Source organism: Podarcis filfolensis (assembly GCF_964270895.1).
Source record: "Podarcis filfolensis genome assembly, chromosome: 14".
Classification (NCBI taxonomy): domain Eukaryota; kingdom Metazoa; phylum Chordata; class Lepidosauria; order Squamata; family Lacertidae; genus Podarcis; species Podarcis filfolensis.
Window position 1 is genome coordinate 12,739,469 of NC_139616.1, and position 19,389 is coordinate 12,758,857.

Genomic DNA, 19,389 nt, shown 5'->3' on the forward strand with positions numbered 1-19,389 from the left:
GATCCCACTGGATCCCCTAATCCTGTCTCGCTCCGCGCCTAGTGCGCGACTCGGAGCAGGATGCACAGAGGCGGGAGCCAGCGGAGGAGGAGCCGAGGGATCCGCGTGGTGGCGGCGGCGCTTCTGCTGTTTTTCGCAACGGTGGTTCCTCTGGGAAAGCTACCTGTTGCGTCGGCTCAGCAGATCCCCGGGGATTCAGGTATGGGATCAGGTGCTGTTTGCAAAGCTGGCTGTTTTCTTGACTCTCCTTTAAAGTCCCGATTCCCACGCACGTTTTCCTAGGGAGCAGCAACAGGTCTCCTCTAGAGCTCAGCTTAGGACTTTAAAAAATGTTCTGAGCAAGTTGCTACCCCCCAACACCTTGAAATCGGCAGAAAATTAAAGGTTCAGGGCGCTTTGGGGCTGTAGGGTTCAGCTGAACTTGGAGTTTCGATGTAGGATTTTTGCATGCATCATGATCTATGCTATTATGCAACAGGTCTCCTCTAGAGCTCAGCTTGGGACTTGAAAAAAGTTCTGAGCAAGCTGCGATCCTGCTGCTACCCCCGACACCTAGCCTTTGAAATTGGCAGAAAAGCAAAGGATCAGGGCGCTTTGGGACTGCAGGGTTCAGCTGAGCTCGGAGTTGCGATGCAGGATTTTTGCATGCATCATGATCTATGCTATTATTGCAGCTAAGGGAAAGAAAGTGCATTGAGGCGATCTGCCAGGACTAACAGCGATTTGCAGGAAGTGGGTGGCGTTCCTAGCTTGGAGGCTCCCAAACGAAATTGCTGGTGCAAAAGCGATGGGGTTTGGGAGGCTGAGAGGTTGCAAAAGGAAACTTTATCCGCGCTGTACTGGATGCAAAAAGCAGCCGAGAAACAGCAATAACATTTAAGACTTTTAAAGCGCATGGCTCTTCCTAAATAATTTTGGGACGTATAGTTTGCCCCTCACAAACAGCTACAATTCCCAGCACTCTTTTAAAGAAACTAGTTCCCATGATTTCGGGGGGGGGGGTGAAGCAATGTGCTTTAATTTTTTGGTGAGCAGCGTCTCTTTCCAGCTGTACTGAATTCTTCAGCCTTCCCTTGTAAGCTTGACTCATCTTAAACGAGCACTTTTTAAAGAGCCCGTTTAAAAAGAGCCTCTTTCATCCTCACTGTTGATTCTGTCCATATTTAAAGCTGTTCAGTTCATCAAATATGAGGCCGGCTTGCTGCCAAATGCAGACTTCTACGTATTACTGATTCTTCTGAAGAAGCTGTGTGCTGCACATCCAAGCTTGTTGGATCTACTCTGAAGTAAAAAAAAACAGCAGCTCAACAGCTACCAGCCAGAGCCAGTTGCAAAAAGATACACACAGCCCAGCTGCAGTATCAGTTAAAGGAGCATTGTACAACTTAAATTAAGTTACAGCTTTGCCACAAAGTCTCCTGAGAACTGTAGAGTTGTTAGGAAACCTGTATTGCCCACACTGAACTGCAATTCCCAGTTCCCTGTGATTGTCAAACTACTCGTGTATAGATTTCGATTGGATATATAAATATAAATGCATACAAAATGCAGTAAAAGTGATGTGACCAATTCAAATGCAGGCAGAAGTAGAAAAAATAAAATAAAACGCTGCCTTGTATTCTCAGTTGTTTCCAGGTTTTCCTCCCCATTGTATCTTCATCAAACATCTCCTGGGAATTTTAGCTCTGTGATGGGGAGGTAGGAGTCTTCTAACTCTCAGCACCCTTTAAGTACAGTTCCTAGGATTCTTTGGGGAGGTAAGGGACCCCTGACCATTAGGTCCAGTCGTGGCTGACTCTGGGGTTGCGGCGCTCATCTCGCTTTATTGGCCAAGGGAGCAGGCGTACAGCTTCCAGGTCATGTGGCCAGCATGACTAAGCCACTTCTGGCCAACCAGAGCAGCGCACGGAAATGCTGTTTACCTTCCCGCTGGAGCGGTACCTATTTATCTACTTGCACTTTGACGTGCTTTCGAACTGCTAGGTTGGCAGGAGCTGGGACCGAGCAACGGGAGCTCACCCCGTTGCAGGGATTCGAACTTCCGAGCAAGTCCTAGGCTCTGTGGTTTAACCCACAGTGCCACATGCCTATTTAAAGTGATACACCATGGCTCTAAAGGAATGGTGCAGATGAGGCCACAGTTAGAATTGTAGAAGAGTGTAACCTCTGAGCATGTTCTGAGCCTGAGGAACAGTTTTCTGTTCTGAGCTGAACTCACTGTCCTTTCAGACCACACCTAGTTAGCTTTCTTCATTTCAGCCTGCTTTGGGTGGGAACAGCTATTTGGATTACTGAACGTGTGAAACGAGCCCTTTAAGGAAGGGGAGGTGAATATATGGTTGGTGCTATGAGCTCTGCCATGGGCTATTCACACATGCAAGTTATCGTTTGAGGTTGCATTCATCGAATGATAGGCATTCAGGGTGAACCACTTGGGGGAAAACACAGGAGGAGCAAGACTATGAGTGTGCAAGCAAAACCTCACAGTACAGAATCTGAGCAGAAGGGGCATCCCCAGAAGGCTACCTGTTGTTGTTGTTGTTTAAAAAAAGCATTGGCTTATGTGTCTAAAACCAGATACCAAGCTTGCACTATTTCTTGGTTTTTAGTAGCTTTTGTAAGAAACTGAAACGACTGCCTTGCTTTCTAAGCAACTGGTTTTCAGCAGCAAGACAGCAAAAGTGTGCCGTGTGTCAAATTAAAACCACATAACCATTGTTTTCAGAAAATAAAACGCAGTGTATTGTCTCCCCATCATCGGAATTCCCAGAAGGATTCTTTACGCAGCAGGAGCGAGAAGATGGAGGCATCATTATCTATTTCTTAATCATTCTTTATATGTTCCTGGCTGTGTCCATTGTGTGCGATTATTACTTCCTCCCTTCTCTAGAGATCATCAGCGACGGTAAGTTTTTCCCCTTTTCTTGTGGTGTTGTCATCTTAAAAAGGACATATATATTTTCTACAAAAATAAAAGGCACTAAATCAAACTGGAGGTTACCGTCTCTTTTGTAGGTAAGAAGTGAGCTGGAAAATTGCTAGGCTTTTCCTCCTACCATTTCGTTTTTTTAAAGGAGTCAGAGCCTGGGTGGACAAAAGGCTTATGGAAAAAGAAAAGAAGCGGGGAAGGGTTCAGCACTCTATATCCTATTAGTATAGGAATTTAGGAATATAGAACGCTACTGTACTTAGAAAGTCAAGCTATTTGTCTGTCTAGTGCAATATTACCAGCTCTGACTGGCAGCACCTCTCTGGGTTCATAGATGGAGATCCTTTGCAGCAGCTGATGTTTTTCATGCAGAAGGTCCCAGGTTCAATCCCTGACATCTGCAGTGAAAAAGTGTGCGCTTTATCACTGAGCTAAGGTCCCTTCTCGACAGAATATGAATTCCCCACCCCAGGTGGGAATCGAACCCAGATCACACACAGAAGACGAGCTACCATTAAGAACGTAGGAAAAGCCTGCTGGATCAGGCCAAAGGCAAATCTAGTCCAACAGGTAGGGCCTTCTCGGTAGTGGCACCTGCTCTGTGGAACGCCCTCCCATCAGATGTCAAGGAAATAAACAACTATCTGACATTTAGAAGACATCTGAAGGCAGCCCTGTTTAGGGAAGTTTTTAATGTTTGATGATTTATTCTGTTTTTAATCTGCTGGGAGCTGCCCAGAGTGGCTGGGGAAACCCAGCCAGATGGGTGGAGTTAATAATAATAATAATAATAATAATAATAATAATAATAATAATACTGTGGCCAATCATTATACTAAGAGGCCTGTCTGCAGTGCCTGTTCAAAATGCATTCCTTCAATATTTCAGCATAGCCTATGTTCTGCAACATAAATCTGCTACTGTAATGTTCTGAATTATACACAGCCCCCATTCATAGATATATTTCTTGTTTCTCTCCTCTCTGTCCCTTGTCTCTGTAGCCCTTGGCCTCTCTCAGGATGTTGCAGGAGCAACTTTCATGGCAGCGGGTAGCTCGGCACCTGAATTGGTCACAGCCTTTCTTGGTAAAGTGAAGCCAGCTTTAAACAGCACACAATTCCCTCCCTTGTGGAAGCAGAAATTAATTCTGTCAAAATGATGCTTTGCTTCTAGGGGTATTTGTCACAAAGGGGGACATTGGAGTCAGCACTATTCTTGGTTCTGCAATCTACAACCTCCTTGGTATCTGTGCAGCTTGCGGACTGTTATCTGGCATGGTATGTCCTAGCTTTTATGGCACTCTGAAGCTGTTTCCTCGTGGTCCAGTGCCAAAGCTGGCTTAATCTGAGGTTACTTAAATTTAACAGGCTTGCAAAGCAGCATGTAATCAATTGGAAGGGAGTAAAAACCTTTGATACGCAACCCCACTTACTATTCTTCAGCAACTTTCAGAATGCTGAAAGTTTAACGTAGAGGTCCAAATGAGAAAGTTGTGTGCTAAATGGGGATAATAAAGACGTTTGGGTCTCACTGATTTACTTATGAGGTACTGAATTTTTAGAGCATTTCCAGATGAGCTACAACTCCCAAAACTGGTAGACATCTGAAAATGGTCCACTTCTCTCTCAAAGCAGAGGTCTTGGTATGCTCCCCCGAGAGGTTAAAAGGTTCATCCAGGTCACTCAGAAACCTGAAACATGCAGTTTGCTGCACTGATTACTAGAATATTTCTGAATCTCATGCCCCACATTTTTCCTGAGATACTTAACTCATAGTAGAGGCCAGCATTTTGAAGGCAAGCAGCATCGAGGGTGCCAATAAAATATTGGAGGGGGCACGTTAGCCCTGCCCTGCAAAATCGACCACAAGGTGTGGCACACAAACACACCATTTGAGTGGTATTGCCCGTCAACCAGCCAACTTGGGTGGGGTGGCAAAGGGACCTCGGCCTGTAGGAGTTGGCACCTATGTGTGGGATAGAACGTTAAGGCTGAGCCTTCAGTTGCATCTTCATGCACTTGGGCTGAAACAGTTGCAACCAGGTACGTCTTATGCTTGCAGAACACAAGCATCGTAAAAGTATGTCTCAATTCTTTCTACAGGTTTCAAGGCTGTCTTGCTGGCCCTTGTTCAGAGACTGTTTGGCCTATACAGTTAGCGCAGCAGCAGTTCTTGCAATGATAATAGACAACAAAGTTTACTGGTAAGTGCCCACGAATGGGCAGCAATCAGCCACACAACCAGAGTTTCAGTTCTCTTTTTTTAGTGGATTCCCCGCATCAGCAGGCGCATGGGACCTTTTTGAGTTCCCTTTGAAACATGTGATTCTCTGTTGCTTCAACAAATTACATGCAGTTAGCCTATGTGGAATTGTAGTTAGTTGGACAGCAGGCACAGGTGCCAATAACTGGCTATTAAATGCCTTGCAAGCCATTTAGACAGCGTACTTTTGCTTCCGGAGGGTGTTAGCAACAGCGCTATTTGGGTTGATCTGTTGATCCATCAGTTGGAGCAAGAGTCAAGGATGCACCTTTTAGAGAGATGGCTCTGGTACGGTAATATTAAAATGTTTTATTAAGGTTTTGTACTCATAAGCCATGTGGGGTGGGCAGTCCTAGTTCACACACGGATATTTTATCTGTATGCACAAGGTTTGGGATTCCATTCTTGGCATGGTAACCGTGTTTAATCAGTACCGCCTTTAGTTTAACAAGCACAAGAAATAACACTGTAAATGGCCTCAAGTACTTCAATTTTCCTACCAGCAGGAAATGATAAGAACCAGTGTTAAAGTATTGGTAGAAAGACAGGCCTCGTTCCATGAGATAGGGAACTTGTTCATGTGACAATGGTTGCATACATCTCAAGCTGTAAGAGCTGTTTAATTCATGAAGCTTTAGGCTGCTTATTACAGTGACAATTTGAATAAGCCTCAGATACACTATACAGAGGGACGTGGGTGGCCACAGAGATTAGAACTTGCTGATCAGAAGGTCGGCAGTTCGAATCCCCGCGACGGGGTGAGCTCCCGTTGCTCGGTCCCTGCTCCTGCCAACCTAGCAGTTAGAAAGCACGTCAAAGTGCAGGTAGATAAATAGGTACCGTTCGGACGGGAAGGTAAATGACGTTTCCGTGCGCTGCTCTGGTTTGCCAGAAGCGACTTAGTCATACTGGCCACATGACCCAGAAGCTGCACGCCGGCTCCCTCAACCAATAAAGCGAGACGAGCGCCGCAACCCCAAAGTCGGCCACGACTGGACCTAATGGTCAGGGGTCCCTTTACCTTTACCTTACACTATACAGAAACCTGATTATATTTCTCCTCTTAATGTGAAATGTAGCTAGTTCTTAGTTTCTGGTAAATTGACCCTTAAAGAGAAATAATAGTTCTGGGGAAAAGCTGAGGAAGTCCCCTGTCTGAAGTCCCCTGGAGAGCTGCTGCCAGCCAAAGTAGACTATGCTGAACTAGATGGACCATCCATCTGACACATCAAAGAGCAGATTCTTATGTACTCTCTTGCTTTGCAAATCTTCCCCTCTTGGGGGAAAACACCACCGAAACTGTTAATTCATCACCTTGGAATAACCATGCATACTCAAACATGAATTATTTTTAATTGAGGTTGTTCTGTAACCAAACATGAAGCGTATCGAATACAAAAACACACTATGAAACTTGCAATTTTATTTATTTATTAATACTTACCTCGTTCTAGGTATGAATCTGCTTCTCTCCTCTTAATATACGGAGTCTACATTTTGGTGCTCTGCTTTGACATTAAAATCAATCAGTACATCATGAAGAAGTTTAGTCGTTGCTGTACCTGCTTCACAGTGACTGCAGAAGAGACTGAACAGCAACCACTGATGGGCTGGAAGGAAGAGTCAGGGCCTCTTCTTCGTCGGCAGTCAAGAGCAGACAGCGGAATTTTCCATGATGAGTCGGATTACGCTCAACTTTCATCAAGTTTACATGGGCCTGATACTATTTCTGAAGGTATTCCTGCAATCTTTGCCAACAGCTATTTTAGAAAGGGCTGGCACTAGTGCAAATGGCTTCAAAAATTCTAGTGAGAAAATAAATCATTAGCCGCTCTGGTCACTCTCAAGTTTTCCTGAAAATACCAAAAGGAAGGCTTTGCCATGTGAATGTAACTTACAAGTCTGGTGGCTGAAATGCTTTAAATTATATAATGGCTCAGGTGCTTAAACAAGACTATCTTGAACAGGGTCATATTCCTCTAGCAACACACGGACACAGCAATCAATAATATATATATATATAGAGAGAGGAATCTATCTATCTATCTATCTATCTATCTATCTATCTATCTATCTATCTATCTATCTCCCACCCTCCCCAGCCGAAGCCAGGCACAGAGCAGTTAACAGCAGTGATCCTTGGTTGCCTGCTATCTAAATTTTGCTTCCTGTTATACTCAGTCTTGTTAGTTTTAGTTAAACTTTAAAGAGGCCTAAACCTGTACAGCATAAACCTAGTTGAGATTCCTGCATTGCAGGGGTTGGACTAGATGACCCTTAAGGTCCCTTCCAACTCTACAATTCTGTGATTCTGTACATTGTCAGAAAATGACTGGGGATTTGTGTAGTTATTCGTGGTACTTTACCATGTAATGATTACGGGATAAAAGTTTTTTGGAGGACAGCGAGTAATATGTAATGTAGGTCTACCCAAATGGCTAAATAAGACAGAAGTTCATATCAGGAAAATTATGGAGCTCTCAAAAGCTCAAGTTTATAAAGAGCAAGATCTCATTTCTTAAATGGTTTGTCACCTTGACAGATTCTCAAAGCGTGTTCACCATGCCTGAAGCAGATCTGAAAAGAGTTCTGTGGGTGCTGTCCCTTCCAGTTATTGCTCTGCTCTATTTGACGACACCTGACTGCAGAAGACAGTTTTGGAAGAACTGGTTCATGCTTACATTCTTCATGTCAGCAGTGTGGATTTCGGCATTTACATACGTTCTTGTATGGATGGTAACAATAGTGGGTATGTATTGAACCCAGCAGTGCAAGCCCTCCCTTGCATAATAAGTCAGTTTGGCAGCAGTGTCTTAAAACAAGAATCCCAATTTTGGTGGTGCTAAAGATAAAAGTTGGGACGCAGGTGGCGCTGTGGGTAAAACCTCAGCGCCTAGGACTTGCCGATCGCATGGTCGGCGGTTCGAATCCCCGTGGCGGGGTGCTCTCCCGTCGTTCGGTCCCAGTGCCTGCCAACCTAGCAGTTCGAAAGCACCCCCGGGTGCAAGTAGATAAATAGGGACTGCTTACAAGCGGGAAGGTAAACGGCGTTCCGTGTGCTGCGCTGGCTCGACAGATGCAGCTTGTCACGCTGGCCACGTGACCCGGAAGTGTCTGCGGACAGCGCTGGCTCCGGCCTATAGAGTGAGATGAGCGCACAACCCTAGAGTCTGTCAAGACTGGCCCGTACAGGCAGGGGTACCTTTACCTTTTTAAAGATAAAAGTTGCTATGCACAGGATTTCAGACTGGACCTCTTTAACAGTTAATGCCTACATTAGGTCGATGTAAAAGTATGAATTTACTAGTTAACCCACAGGCTTAGCCAGCTTGAATCAGCAGTGTTTTAGAAAACAAAAGCTAAGCCTAGCATTCTTTTTATTATTAAAAACATAGATTATAAGTCAAACTCCCTAAAAAAAATCAAGAGTGCACAGCCAACTAATGTAGCTAAGCTGCACAAAAAATGGAATATATCTGGCAGTTAACCTTAGGACACTATTCATCCTTCTAGCCCAGTACTGTCTCCTCTGGCAGCAGCTCTTAAAGAGCTTCCACATCACCTGCTACCCAGTCCCTTAAACTGAAGATATGCCAGGGATTGAATCTGAGAACTGCTGGATGGAAAGCATCTGGGTCTTCCACTGAAACTATAGCCAGCCCCCCATATGATCAGATTAACCTGCTTTAATATACCAAAATGGAGTCTTCCCAGGAATGAGCAAAAAAAAACCCACCAGCAGCATTATACTAAACCTTTCCTATATTCTGTCTGCCACTGTTCCATTGATATAGTGGGGAAAAAACACATGGGAGTCATGTGTTGGGCAGTACACCTAGATTCATCCTCTAACTGTGCAGCAAAATTACAAAGTTGTAATTGGCAATGACGTTAAACTAGAGCAAACAATAGCAGCTTAGAAATTTGGATTCCAAACTATTACAGTGCCCTTTCATCCATTTCAGGAACTAAAGGCTTGAAGTTACTTTCCCAGCTGAACTTTCACAGCAATGCCATTTGGAAGTTTTTGAGTCAAGATTATCAGCAGACTTAATTTCCTCCCCCGCCCCCAGCCTGGAATTCATGTGTTTCTTTCAAGAGCAGATGATTAAGAAGGGTTAGTGGTTCATATGACTTCAAGAGCTCATGTGATAAAGATGCCAAAGGAAAAGAAGGGATTATACCAGCTGTAACAACTCCAAGAGACCTGCAATTAGAATAGTAAGCTGTTCCATATTTGAAGGGAAACTTGACGCAGGCGTGTTGATTAGTAGCAATATTTTCAGAACTAGAAATCTCTTAATGGTGACTTTTAAATGACAGAATAGCATAGCTTCTTTCAGCGTATACCACCAAACTGTAGTATGTTAAATCTGTTCATACTGATCTAGAAACGTGGTAGCTGAAACACTAGTAGTAAGGACCCCCCCCCCCCCGCTTTCATTCTTTGTCCATTAACAGAAAGCTAAAGTGTTCCTTCCTTTTGAATTTGCTTGCTACAGGGGAAACTTTGCACATTCCAGATACTGTAATGGGTCTTACATTACTAGCAGCGGGAACAAGCATACCAGATACAGTTGCAAGTGTACTGGTGGCTAGGAAAGGTGAGTGGTTTTTCATACCCATAACATTATGATGCAATTTGCAGCAAGTGAAAAGGGGAGCGGTTCCCTTTGTTTATAATATGCCAACAGAATACACTAACGCTATACTGGCATGAAGAACCAGCAAACTTTTAGCACAAAAAATGGGAATGAATTGTTACTTTTATAAGTAGTACCAGGGTGTCTAGGGTCAAAAGAGAACTACGGGGAGCTTGGATGGCTCCAGCAAAACGAATTCTTAGCAGCCAACCTGAAATAGCTCAGGCATATTAAAGCTAGCAATTTCTGCAATCATGGTACTGTATACTAGACCAACTTAAAATACGGTATAATGCAGCAAAGAGCTTCCTTAAGACTGATACACATAAATGTGTTTTATCTTGCAGGAAGAGGCGATATGGCGATGTCAAACATTGTAGGATCCAATGTATTTGATTTGTTGTGTTTGGGATTGCCATGGTTTATAAGGACAGCCTTTGTAGACACAACAGGTCCTGCAGAAGTGAACAGCAGTGGTTTGACTTACACTGCCATTTCTCTTGTTTGTTCCATTGCTTTTATTTTTCTGGCTGTTCACTTGAATGGCTGGAAGCTAGACAAAAAATTGGGGGCAGTCTGTCTAGTGATGTACTTGGCATTTGTAATATTATCAATCCTGTATGAACTTGGAGCCATAGGAAACAATCCTATCAGTATCTGTGGAGACTAGTTTGGCTAGGGTTGGGGGTTTTTTTTACAATGTAATCGAGGATAAGAAATAAACATACATAAAATATTGAAAGCACTATTTTCTTCATTTAGTCAAATAAAAAACTCCAGCATTCCCTTTGAGCTCTAAAACTTATTTACAGAAATTCCACATCATGACATAAGAACCACTTAAAAGCTCAAGGCTATCAAGAATTAATGAGAGCATGTCATTTCAGAGAAAGGAGTAGCAGTGACTATAAATGCATGTAAAACAAACAGGGAAAAGGGGGAGTAAAAAAAGGGAAGACACATTCTTTACATTACAATTGTAACATAGGGAAATATGACACAAAACAAGTTCCACTATACAGTCTTTGTTAAACAGAGGAAATGGCTTGTTTTATTAAAAACAGTAGAACCATTCATTTAAACTGAATGACTAGAGACACTTAGCATGATTTTGGAGAGGTATTAAAACAGCCACAGCTCCCAGACTTCAAGAGAAGGTGTGGGTGTTCATACCACTGAACAAGTCAGGAAAGTTCTCTTTCAAAAACCAAAATGTAGTAAGAGTCAGTTAATGAACTCACAGTATATTAAACACTATACTGTTAAAGGCTGGTGGGTTTTAAAAGTTTTGTTTTTCCAACTTAAGTAAAGCATACAATGTTACTAAAAACGACTCACTAGGAGGAGACAAGGAGAGAAAAGCTAAACTGACAAAAAGGAATGTTCCCCAACATTTAATTATAAATTATGCAACACGATCCAAACGTACGTCAATTTCTCTGCCACTGATTTTTATGCCGTTCATTATCCTACAGGCCTTTTCCGCCGATTCTGGTGAATCAAATCTGACAGTTCCACAGCCTTTTGATTTCCCATTTTCCATTTTTATTTCTGCAAACATTACATGACCTGGATAAACAAAGTTAAAAAGTTCAATTTAGTCTATGATGCACTGCTGGTGTTAGAAACCCGTCGCCACAGGCAACTTAAAAAATTCTGAATTGCATTGTAATAAAAGCCACCTCATGTCACAGGTCTCCTATCGTAATGCTACCCATGCAAAAAAGAGAAGCCATCTAGCAGCCTCCGTTTTGCCACACTGAGCTTATAAACTTGACACCCCCTCAAATGCCAATGCATTCCAATTATCTGCCAACCTATCCTTCCTCCTCTACATTAGTTATATTTTCTTCCAACAGGTTTGGCAACATCTGTTCTCCCAAATTTCCTGTATTCCATACTTCTCTTCCACCCGCCCCCTCAATGAAAACTGAATTGGTAAGGAAGAGGGCACATTTCTAAGAACTTTGTCGGTAACGAAAGGTTGAGAGATTGTTGATTTTCAGTATTTTAACATTTTAAACATCTAGATGAACCCAGGCAATTGGAGGCAACAGGCAGCTGATCTAAAACACTGGACAAGTTTTTAAATTGACCATAAACTGTGCAATTCTACATTCAGACTCTGTTTATATAGTTTATAGTGGCTAAGGAAACCCAGCCAGATGGGTGGGGTATAAATAATAAAATTATTATTATTATGGTGATGATGATGATGAATCCCTTAAATAAAATTTAGTAATTTCAACACTCCTTGCAGCATTTTCAGGTGGTTTAGCAGTCACTACTTATTATGGGACTGAACTAGTCTGTGGTTCCATTTTATTAAAAAAAAGTATAGAAAAGCCTCAATTTCTTAAGCCACAAATACAACAGAGAGCAGAAGGGGGGAATCTTGCTTTTTGATGTTTTAAGGCATGGAAGGGAACACTCTGGCCCTCCAGATACTAAGGGGTTTCAGCTCTCATCAGCTCCAGCCACCATAAATGACTGAGATGGTTGACAGAGAACTTCATATCTGCAGGTTCTCCACCCGTGTTTCAAAAGGAAGGCAAGAAAAATACTTATGCTGGTACATTAAGCTAACATGAAATGCTGAGAATAAGATTAAGTGCACATTTTTAAAACTATACATTTTTGAAAATTCAAAAGCACGATTTGTGGATTATGACAAATATGTAACATTGCAGAAGTGTGCGGTCAAAGAAGGTAATTATAGCTGGAGAGTTCTACCAGGAGCCACAAAAGCTCCTTTCTCTTTGTACAGGTTGTCCATTTCATGAGCAAAGCAAGGATGAGTTTTCACAGAAAGGTAATAAAGATGGAGATTACATTCCCTTCAGAATTCAATGAGACTTAGAAGACTTGGACCTCAATTAAAAATCATTATTTGCTGCAAACACAAAAAACCAAATAAATAAATAAAAACAGCCTTACCACCCAGATCTATATAGCAATGCCGAGAACTAACATTACCGCAACCTTCTTGCAGCCTTAGTCTTAATATATTCCGGCAGTTTCAAACTAAGGCAAATTCATATGTAAACCCAAACCATGGTTTGTTGCGATTTAAATAAAGGAACTAAACAAATCCCAGATTGTGAGTATCAACCAAGTAGAATCTGTTACTACAGCTTGAGGCTTGAGGTTTGCGAACTACTTTAGGCAAACTGATTTCTCATCAGATTTGAACCAGCCATCGTTTGGGGCATTGCATCGAGGCTACTGGTTGGGACAACATCTAGGGATTCCCAGGAAGAGAGAAGAAACAAACCAATAATTGTTTGTCTCTGCACAGTGCAAGAAACAGAGATATGAAAACTAAATGGCACCTTAAATCTAAGTTATGGGTGCCGCAGCGGAATGTCTAGGCGCACTTCTTTATAACAATAAAATGAACTGCAGCTAAAATCTTATGTTCATTTTTCCTCATCTGAATACTGCAAAAAAAAAAACCATACTTCCCCTGCCCACCCCCCTAATATTCTTGTGAGTGTCCCTTCTCCACTCCTCAGAGAATTGCTCAATGTGGGGAGGCAGCAAAAGGTCCTCCTTTCGTTTCAACAGTGGCAGTTTTAATCTGAAATCCTAGGCGCAGTATTGCTCCCAGAGCTCAGAAACTGCTTGCATTAATGAAATTCCCTGTCGCAAAACACACCTAGAACAATGGGAGTTTCGAACGCTGCCTCTGCATCTGAAACACAAGTCATGGCTTAGAGTTTCAATTAGACGGCCCACAGCAAGCTTTTGGAAATGCATGCAAGTTGCCACATTCTGGGGACCCTTGGGGTTCCTCAATGAAGGTTGGTAATGAAGCTCAAGCTTCCATGAAAGGGCAACATTTTCCCTGAAACATACACTGTTTTAAGGTACCCATTAAGGTACTCCATTCATGCTGAGCAGCAGGTGATATCCAACAACTCTGGCACAGGTGGTAGCCTCACCCTACCATCTTCGTTGTGGCTAATCATCTTTGCCTTAGAGGCAACAACATTTGTGCCTAATACTTACCGCACTGGCTGAACTTTTCCTTAAGCTTCTGCCAGGTCAAGTCAAAAGGAAGCTGAAATGAAGATAAGCATATAGTAACGCAAGGAGAAAAAGCCAGAGAATAACGCTGCTAATTGGTTCAATTTATGTGCTTACATTTCTGACAAATATCTGGTTGCCCTTGGAGCCTACTCTGTCTCTCACACCACTGCCCATTGGGCCAGGCACAAATCCTCGATCCATATCGATATTTCTCTCCAGGCCAGTTCCCATGGTTGGCCCCATTCGATCAAAAGTGGAGTTCATCCGATCCATTCCCATGCCCATGCCCATTCCTCCGGTCATACTGTTCATACCACTTATTCCACTACCTGCAAACACAGAGAGAGAGAGAGATTTAGGAATCCAATAGTAATATTTATAGCACAACGGTAAATAAAAGCTTGATAAGTTTCAAATTCATATATAAATAAGCTGGTTTGATGCAAGGGAAAATGCAGATGAGTTTCTATAAAGAAAGCCAACTAGGTTTCTGGTGCAACCACTAAACTTAACTTTGACATGCAATGGAATCCCATGAAAATATTCAGAGGAAATAGCACTTAAAGGGCCGAGGGCTGTTTTAACCAAATTCATTTGATCTTCATCTGAGGAAGCAAATGGACAATGATTTATTATGCTGGTAATAGCCAGCCAACTATAAGTAGACCAAACATTTATTTTTGTTTTTGTGCCATTGACCTACATTTTCCTAACTGAATTTAATAATTGCAGATTTTAAATGGTGCATACAGTATTTGGGTTATGAAAGTAGATGCAATTCCTACTAATGTTTGTCTGTTTAAAGGAATGATGATGTGGCAGCTACATGTTTCAGTTAGCCATTACTGATTTATGGCAGTATCAGCCCATGGGCATTCACTGCAATGCGCTCTACGTGGAGCTACCTTTGAAGGTGACCCAGAAACTATAATTAATCCAGAATGCAGCAGCTAGATTGGTGATTGAGAGTGGCCGTTGAGGCCATATAACACCGGTCCTGAAAGACCGACATTGGCTCCCAGTACATTTCTGAGCACAATTCAAAGTTTAAAGCCCTAAATGGCCTCGGCCCAGTATACCTGAAGGAGCGTCTCTACCCCCATCTTTCTGCCCAGACACTGAGGTCCAGCTCCGACGGCCTTCTGGCAGTTCCCACACTGCGAGAAGTGAGGTTGCAGGGAACCAGGCAGAGGGCCTTCTCAGTAGTGGCACATGCCCTGTGAAACACCCTCCCATCAGATGTCAAGGAAATAAACTATCTGACTTTTAGAAGACATCTGAAGGCAGCCCTGTTTAGGGAAGTTTTCAATGTTTGATATTTTATCATGGATGCCACTGTCACAAAGTTGAATTCTACCCTTCCCAGCTTTTAGGATGCCACAGCTACCCTGAAGGGTGGTTTGCACTGATATGCCTAAAGTAGATCAGTGCATGCTAGTTTGCGAAAGGGACTGTGGGCTTATCAGGTCATGGCTGCCACTTATTGTTTAAACAGGCACTTTGCGATTACCAGTCCCGTTAGGATCAGATGCTTTTTACATAAGCAAGCAGGATCCAGGTGAATTTTAAAACGCCAAGTTTTGGAGAATATTAAAAATTATTGTGTGTGTAGACACTGACCACAGAGAAGGAACATAGCTCAATGGCAGCTTATGTATTTTCATGCAAAAAGTCCCAGGTTCAATCCCTAACATGTGACTTGGTTTAAGAACAGTTTCCTATGCTCCTGTTACAGAAATTTATTAATCCAAAATGTGATTTTTCACAAAATAAGCATAATGGCTCTCACAAGCATGGAATTGTCAGTGTATTATTCCCTTATTAAATGTGACCAGACAAGAGCTAGACTTATATTCCATCACATATACTGGATATACGTTCACACTTAGAATGCAGAGGTGTTAGTATTCTTAACATGCACCTTTCAGTTATTTTGTAGCCATGCATGACAACTCTATGAATCTCCCTTTTACAGACAGATGTTAAACCACCTTGTAAGTCAAAACAGCTATCTGAAATCTGCAACTGGTAGCTGTTGCTACAGGTTTTACTTAATATCAGATTCCAATACTTGCTATTATCTGTGGTTCTTTGGAAATTTGCTTGTCTGCTATGCATTTGGACACCTCTTAAGATGTCATAACCAAATTCTGCATGGTCCTGAGATCAAGGAGCAAGTTTTTGTCTGCGTTTGTATACAACTGGACACCATTTTGAATCAGAACAGAAGAATGAACATTTCAAAACTGCACTGATTTTTTGATTTCTTAGAATTCCTGGGCAACACTAGGTACAAGGTTGCTAGTGTTTATACAAATGGCCCACTCGAGAAACTCAATCTTAAGAAAACACTAGACATCTTAATGAACTTCAGTTATAACTGCAGTCACATAAAACTGGAAGTTTAAAATCAATGGAGCAATTTTCTTACTACCGACAATAAGATTCTTCTGGATCCAACTAGGCATAGCACTAACAAAAGACCCTTTCTATTATACGTTAGAATTTATATTTGGTTGAAGCAGATCAACCTACTCATTCCAGATCCTACTGGGCCCATATTAGAGGCTCCCATTCCTCCTGCAAAACCACCAACCATTGCACCACCTAAACAAGGACAGAAAAAAGTCACATTATAGATCTCTGTTTTACTTAAAAGCTAGGGAATTCTACCAAACTACCATTTCATAACAAAAGAATTTATCATTCTACCAAACTACCTTTTCATGACAAAATAATTTATCATTCTACCAAACTACCTTTTCATAACAAAATAATTTATTGATGGCAGTAATGCTCAGTGGACATATAAAAGCTGAACAAGGGTAGATACTAGACTATGAGAAAAATATATTCACTACAATGTTCTCACTGAATTTTTTCAGAGAATGTAAATTTGTAAGGCCAGTAGAGCTACAATGCAGCAAGAAGTCTACAAGTATCTCTTAACATTGAATGATTATTTGAGAACTAACAGCTGCAAGCTATTAATTTGGATTCCTGCTTTAAGCTACTTCTATTCAATCTCAAAAAGTAGTATGTGAAAAGCACTTCACCCTGTCAATCTCCAGAAAGAAGACAACAGTACCTTTCATGGACCTCTATCTCAGGCAGAAGAAGGGAAAAGGGAGATTATGAGTATGAAGCAACATAGTGTTCACTTGTGAAAATGATTTGCTTGCTACATGCTTGATACCCAATTCCATGAAAAAATGCAAGTTTGCCAAGGGCCATACCCATCCTTCCAAACGAGTCTCCAAAGCCACGGTTCATTGCCATATCAGTTCGACCAAAGTCTCTATCAATATTTCCTCCCATTCCTCCACGGAACATTTCTGCAGGAAACAGAGTAGACAGTGTTTTCTTTTAGATTCCAGATACCGTATGTTTGCTTACAGACAGACCTTTGGGTACAAAGGATTCGCTTTGAATGGTACCATAAATGGATAAGTGGAAAGATGCTTATTCAAGATACTGATTTCAAACAAATTCATTTAAAAATATAGGAACATGGGAAGCTGTGTTTCATGGACCATTGATCCATCTAACTTAGTATTGTTAACACTGAATGGAAGAGGTTCTTCATAGCTCAGGCAGTCTTTCCCAGTCAACATGCATTATAGCTTGACTGTACATGTTGGGTATACAGTCGAAGCAAGACTCATTTCCATTCCCCTATTGCTACAAATGTGGGATTCAGAACTCTAGAAGAGTCGCTATAATTTTTTTGTAGCAGATCCCTCTCACAGGATCAGTGGAGGATGCCAATATAATACAGCCTCAAATGTTCTCCTCAAGGATCCCAGGAGCTGAGGTAGTTTTGAAGGCAAGAGCATGGCATCAAGCACTGGCAACAATGAGAGACTTCCCACCACCTCCAAATTTCAGCTTCAAAAGAGAGATCTTCCTCAATATCAAAGCTGTGGAGAAGCTAAATTACCCCTCCTTGCCTGCTTGAATCCCGTTAAGAAGCAGCCTCCTCCAATTTTAAAAAACTGCATGTGAAATGTAAAGTCCTGTTTTTAACATCACATCTACTTTGATTGTCTTTGTGCACAGGCACACAAATGTAGCAGATAAGCCCTTCAGGGATTTTTTTTAATACAGTACTCAACAAAAACAAACAAATACAAAACAAAATAAATCTATTTGTACACGGCCACCAGGGTCCCTTACGGAAAAACTGGGGGTACTGGCATAAAGCTAATAAGAGTAACAGAAAATAGAGAGAGAATATTTACATCAACATTATGAGAGATTATTGGATAAGAATACTTCAGTCCATTTCCAATTATAAGTTCTTGTCAAATTCATTGTTTATTACTCATAATTCCAAATCTGTGTGCATAGTCTAATATGGGACGGAGGACTCTTTTAATAGTCTTCATTTGTGGAAAAAAGCAAGTTACACAACACTGAGAAAAGTGAGTTTGATTTGATTGTCCCTTGGATGAATGAACTTTGTAGATTAAATTAAGTTTTTCACTATAAACCTTTATATTTTAGGCTGGCGTTTAGGTCAACTGTATGCCACTGTTAAGAAAGGGTCCTTTGGGCTGCGGCCAGCCCAAGTGTTACCCGTTCCTTAGATTAATGTAAATACTTAATGTCATCAAAAATAGGTGACAAAACTTTGGGGGTTGACAATATTGTGTCCACTAATTATGATCATTTTCTTAATGACTTTGTTCCAGAATGAGGATCTCAAAGGGCATTACCACCATAAATACACCTGGGCTTGCACGCTCCCCAGCAATTAAAACCTTCGGCTTTTATGCAACAGTTAACTAGAGCTTTTGATAGAAGCTCTGGTCAAGAACATGAAACATGGTATTTTATCAAGTTAACAAATTCTTAATTTTTGTTTAATTTGTATTAAGCTCAGAGGATTTAAATCACCTTTTAGAAAGGTCGTATGCTGCAAGCAAGCAAGCAAAATGAAGCCTTTGGTTAAACTCAACAATTAGGCGTCCCTGCTGAAAGTTTGCTTGCCGGTTTGCTTGCAATACATTAACTCCCATGAAAATAAATTTGATAAACACATCCAGGAGAATATTCCCACACTCTAGTTTTCAAATGGGGGTGGGAAAGCACACTGTGCTTCCCAGCTGATAGTTGAAGTTTATGTTTTACGGAAGCCTTTTTAAAACTAAATGTCTGTTTCCACATCGTTGACCTTCAGCTCTTAAATCAAAGATTGCATCTTTAAAATGATTGGGCTACAACTGCAAACACAGAGTAATTTTAAAAAGCTGGTTAATTTACCTCCCATACCTGTTGCCATGCCCCCCATGCCTGTTCCTATGCCACCAGTCATTCCACTGCCAATATTTCCTCGGAAATCATCCACACTGCCCATTCCTAGAAATAGATTTTATTTTTTAGTTTTACAATACTTCTAGATACACTGGAACAGCTGTACATTTTAAGAGCAAATAGTCACCTACCTCCCATTCGGTTGACTCCGCCAAATCCTCCCATGTTTGCCATCCCTTTCATGCCACCAAATCCACCAACACCTGA

The 19,389-nt window shown here is 41.7% G+C and overlaps 2 protein-coding genes across 2 annotated transcripts in view; one reads left to right on the plus strand and one right to left on the minus strand.

Annotated features, from left to right (window-relative positions):
• Positions 1-10,576, plus strand: SLC24A5 (solute carrier family 24 member 5). Its single transcript, XM_083586725.1, has 9 exons — positions 1-199; positions 2,726-2,905; positions 3,931-4,014; positions 4,103-4,206; positions 5,032-5,132; positions 6,646-6,926; positions 7,734-7,940; positions 9,694-9,795; positions 10,182-10,576. Exons 1-9 carry the CDS (start codon positions 61-63, stop codon positions 10,502-10,504), a joined length of 1,521 nt encoding a protein of 506 aa, XP_083442851.1. The 5' UTR covers positions 1-60; the 3' UTR covers positions 10,505-10,576.
• MYEF2 (myelin expression factor 2) overlaps positions 10,571-19,389 on the minus strand; it is a 21,332-nt gene continuing 12,513 nt past the window's right edge. The window contains exons 12-17 of the mRNA XM_083587132.1: positions 19,314-19,385; positions 19,132-19,227; positions 17,103-17,201; positions 13,981-14,195; positions 13,846-13,897; positions 10,571-11,403 (exon numbers count right to left, since the gene is read on the minus strand). Of these exons, the coding sequence (XP_083443258.1) occupies positions 11,240-11,403; positions 13,846-13,897; positions 13,981-14,195; positions 17,103-17,201; positions 19,132-19,227; positions 19,314-19,385 (698 nt within the window). The 3' untranslated portion in view covers positions 10,571-11,239. The remainder of the gene's footprint in view (positions 11,404-13,845; positions 13,898-13,980; positions 14,196-17,102; positions 17,202-19,131; positions 19,228-19,313; positions 19,386-19,389) is intronic.

Excerpts from the sequence above, each read along its gene's own strand:
- SLC24A5 (XM_083586725.1), top strand. The coding sequence starts at position 61 with ATGCACAGAGGCGGGAGCCAGCGGAGGAGGAGCCGAGGGATCCGCGTG. Across the intron at positions 4,015-4,102 it reads ATTGGTCACAGCCTTTCTTG|GGGTATTTGTCACAAAGGGG; the intron begins GTAAAGTGAAGC and ends CTTTGCTTCTAG. Across the intron at positions 5,133-6,645 it reads ATAGACAACAAAGTTTACTG|GTATGAATCTGCTTCTCTCC; the intron begins GTAAGTGCCCAC and ends ACCTCGTTCTAG.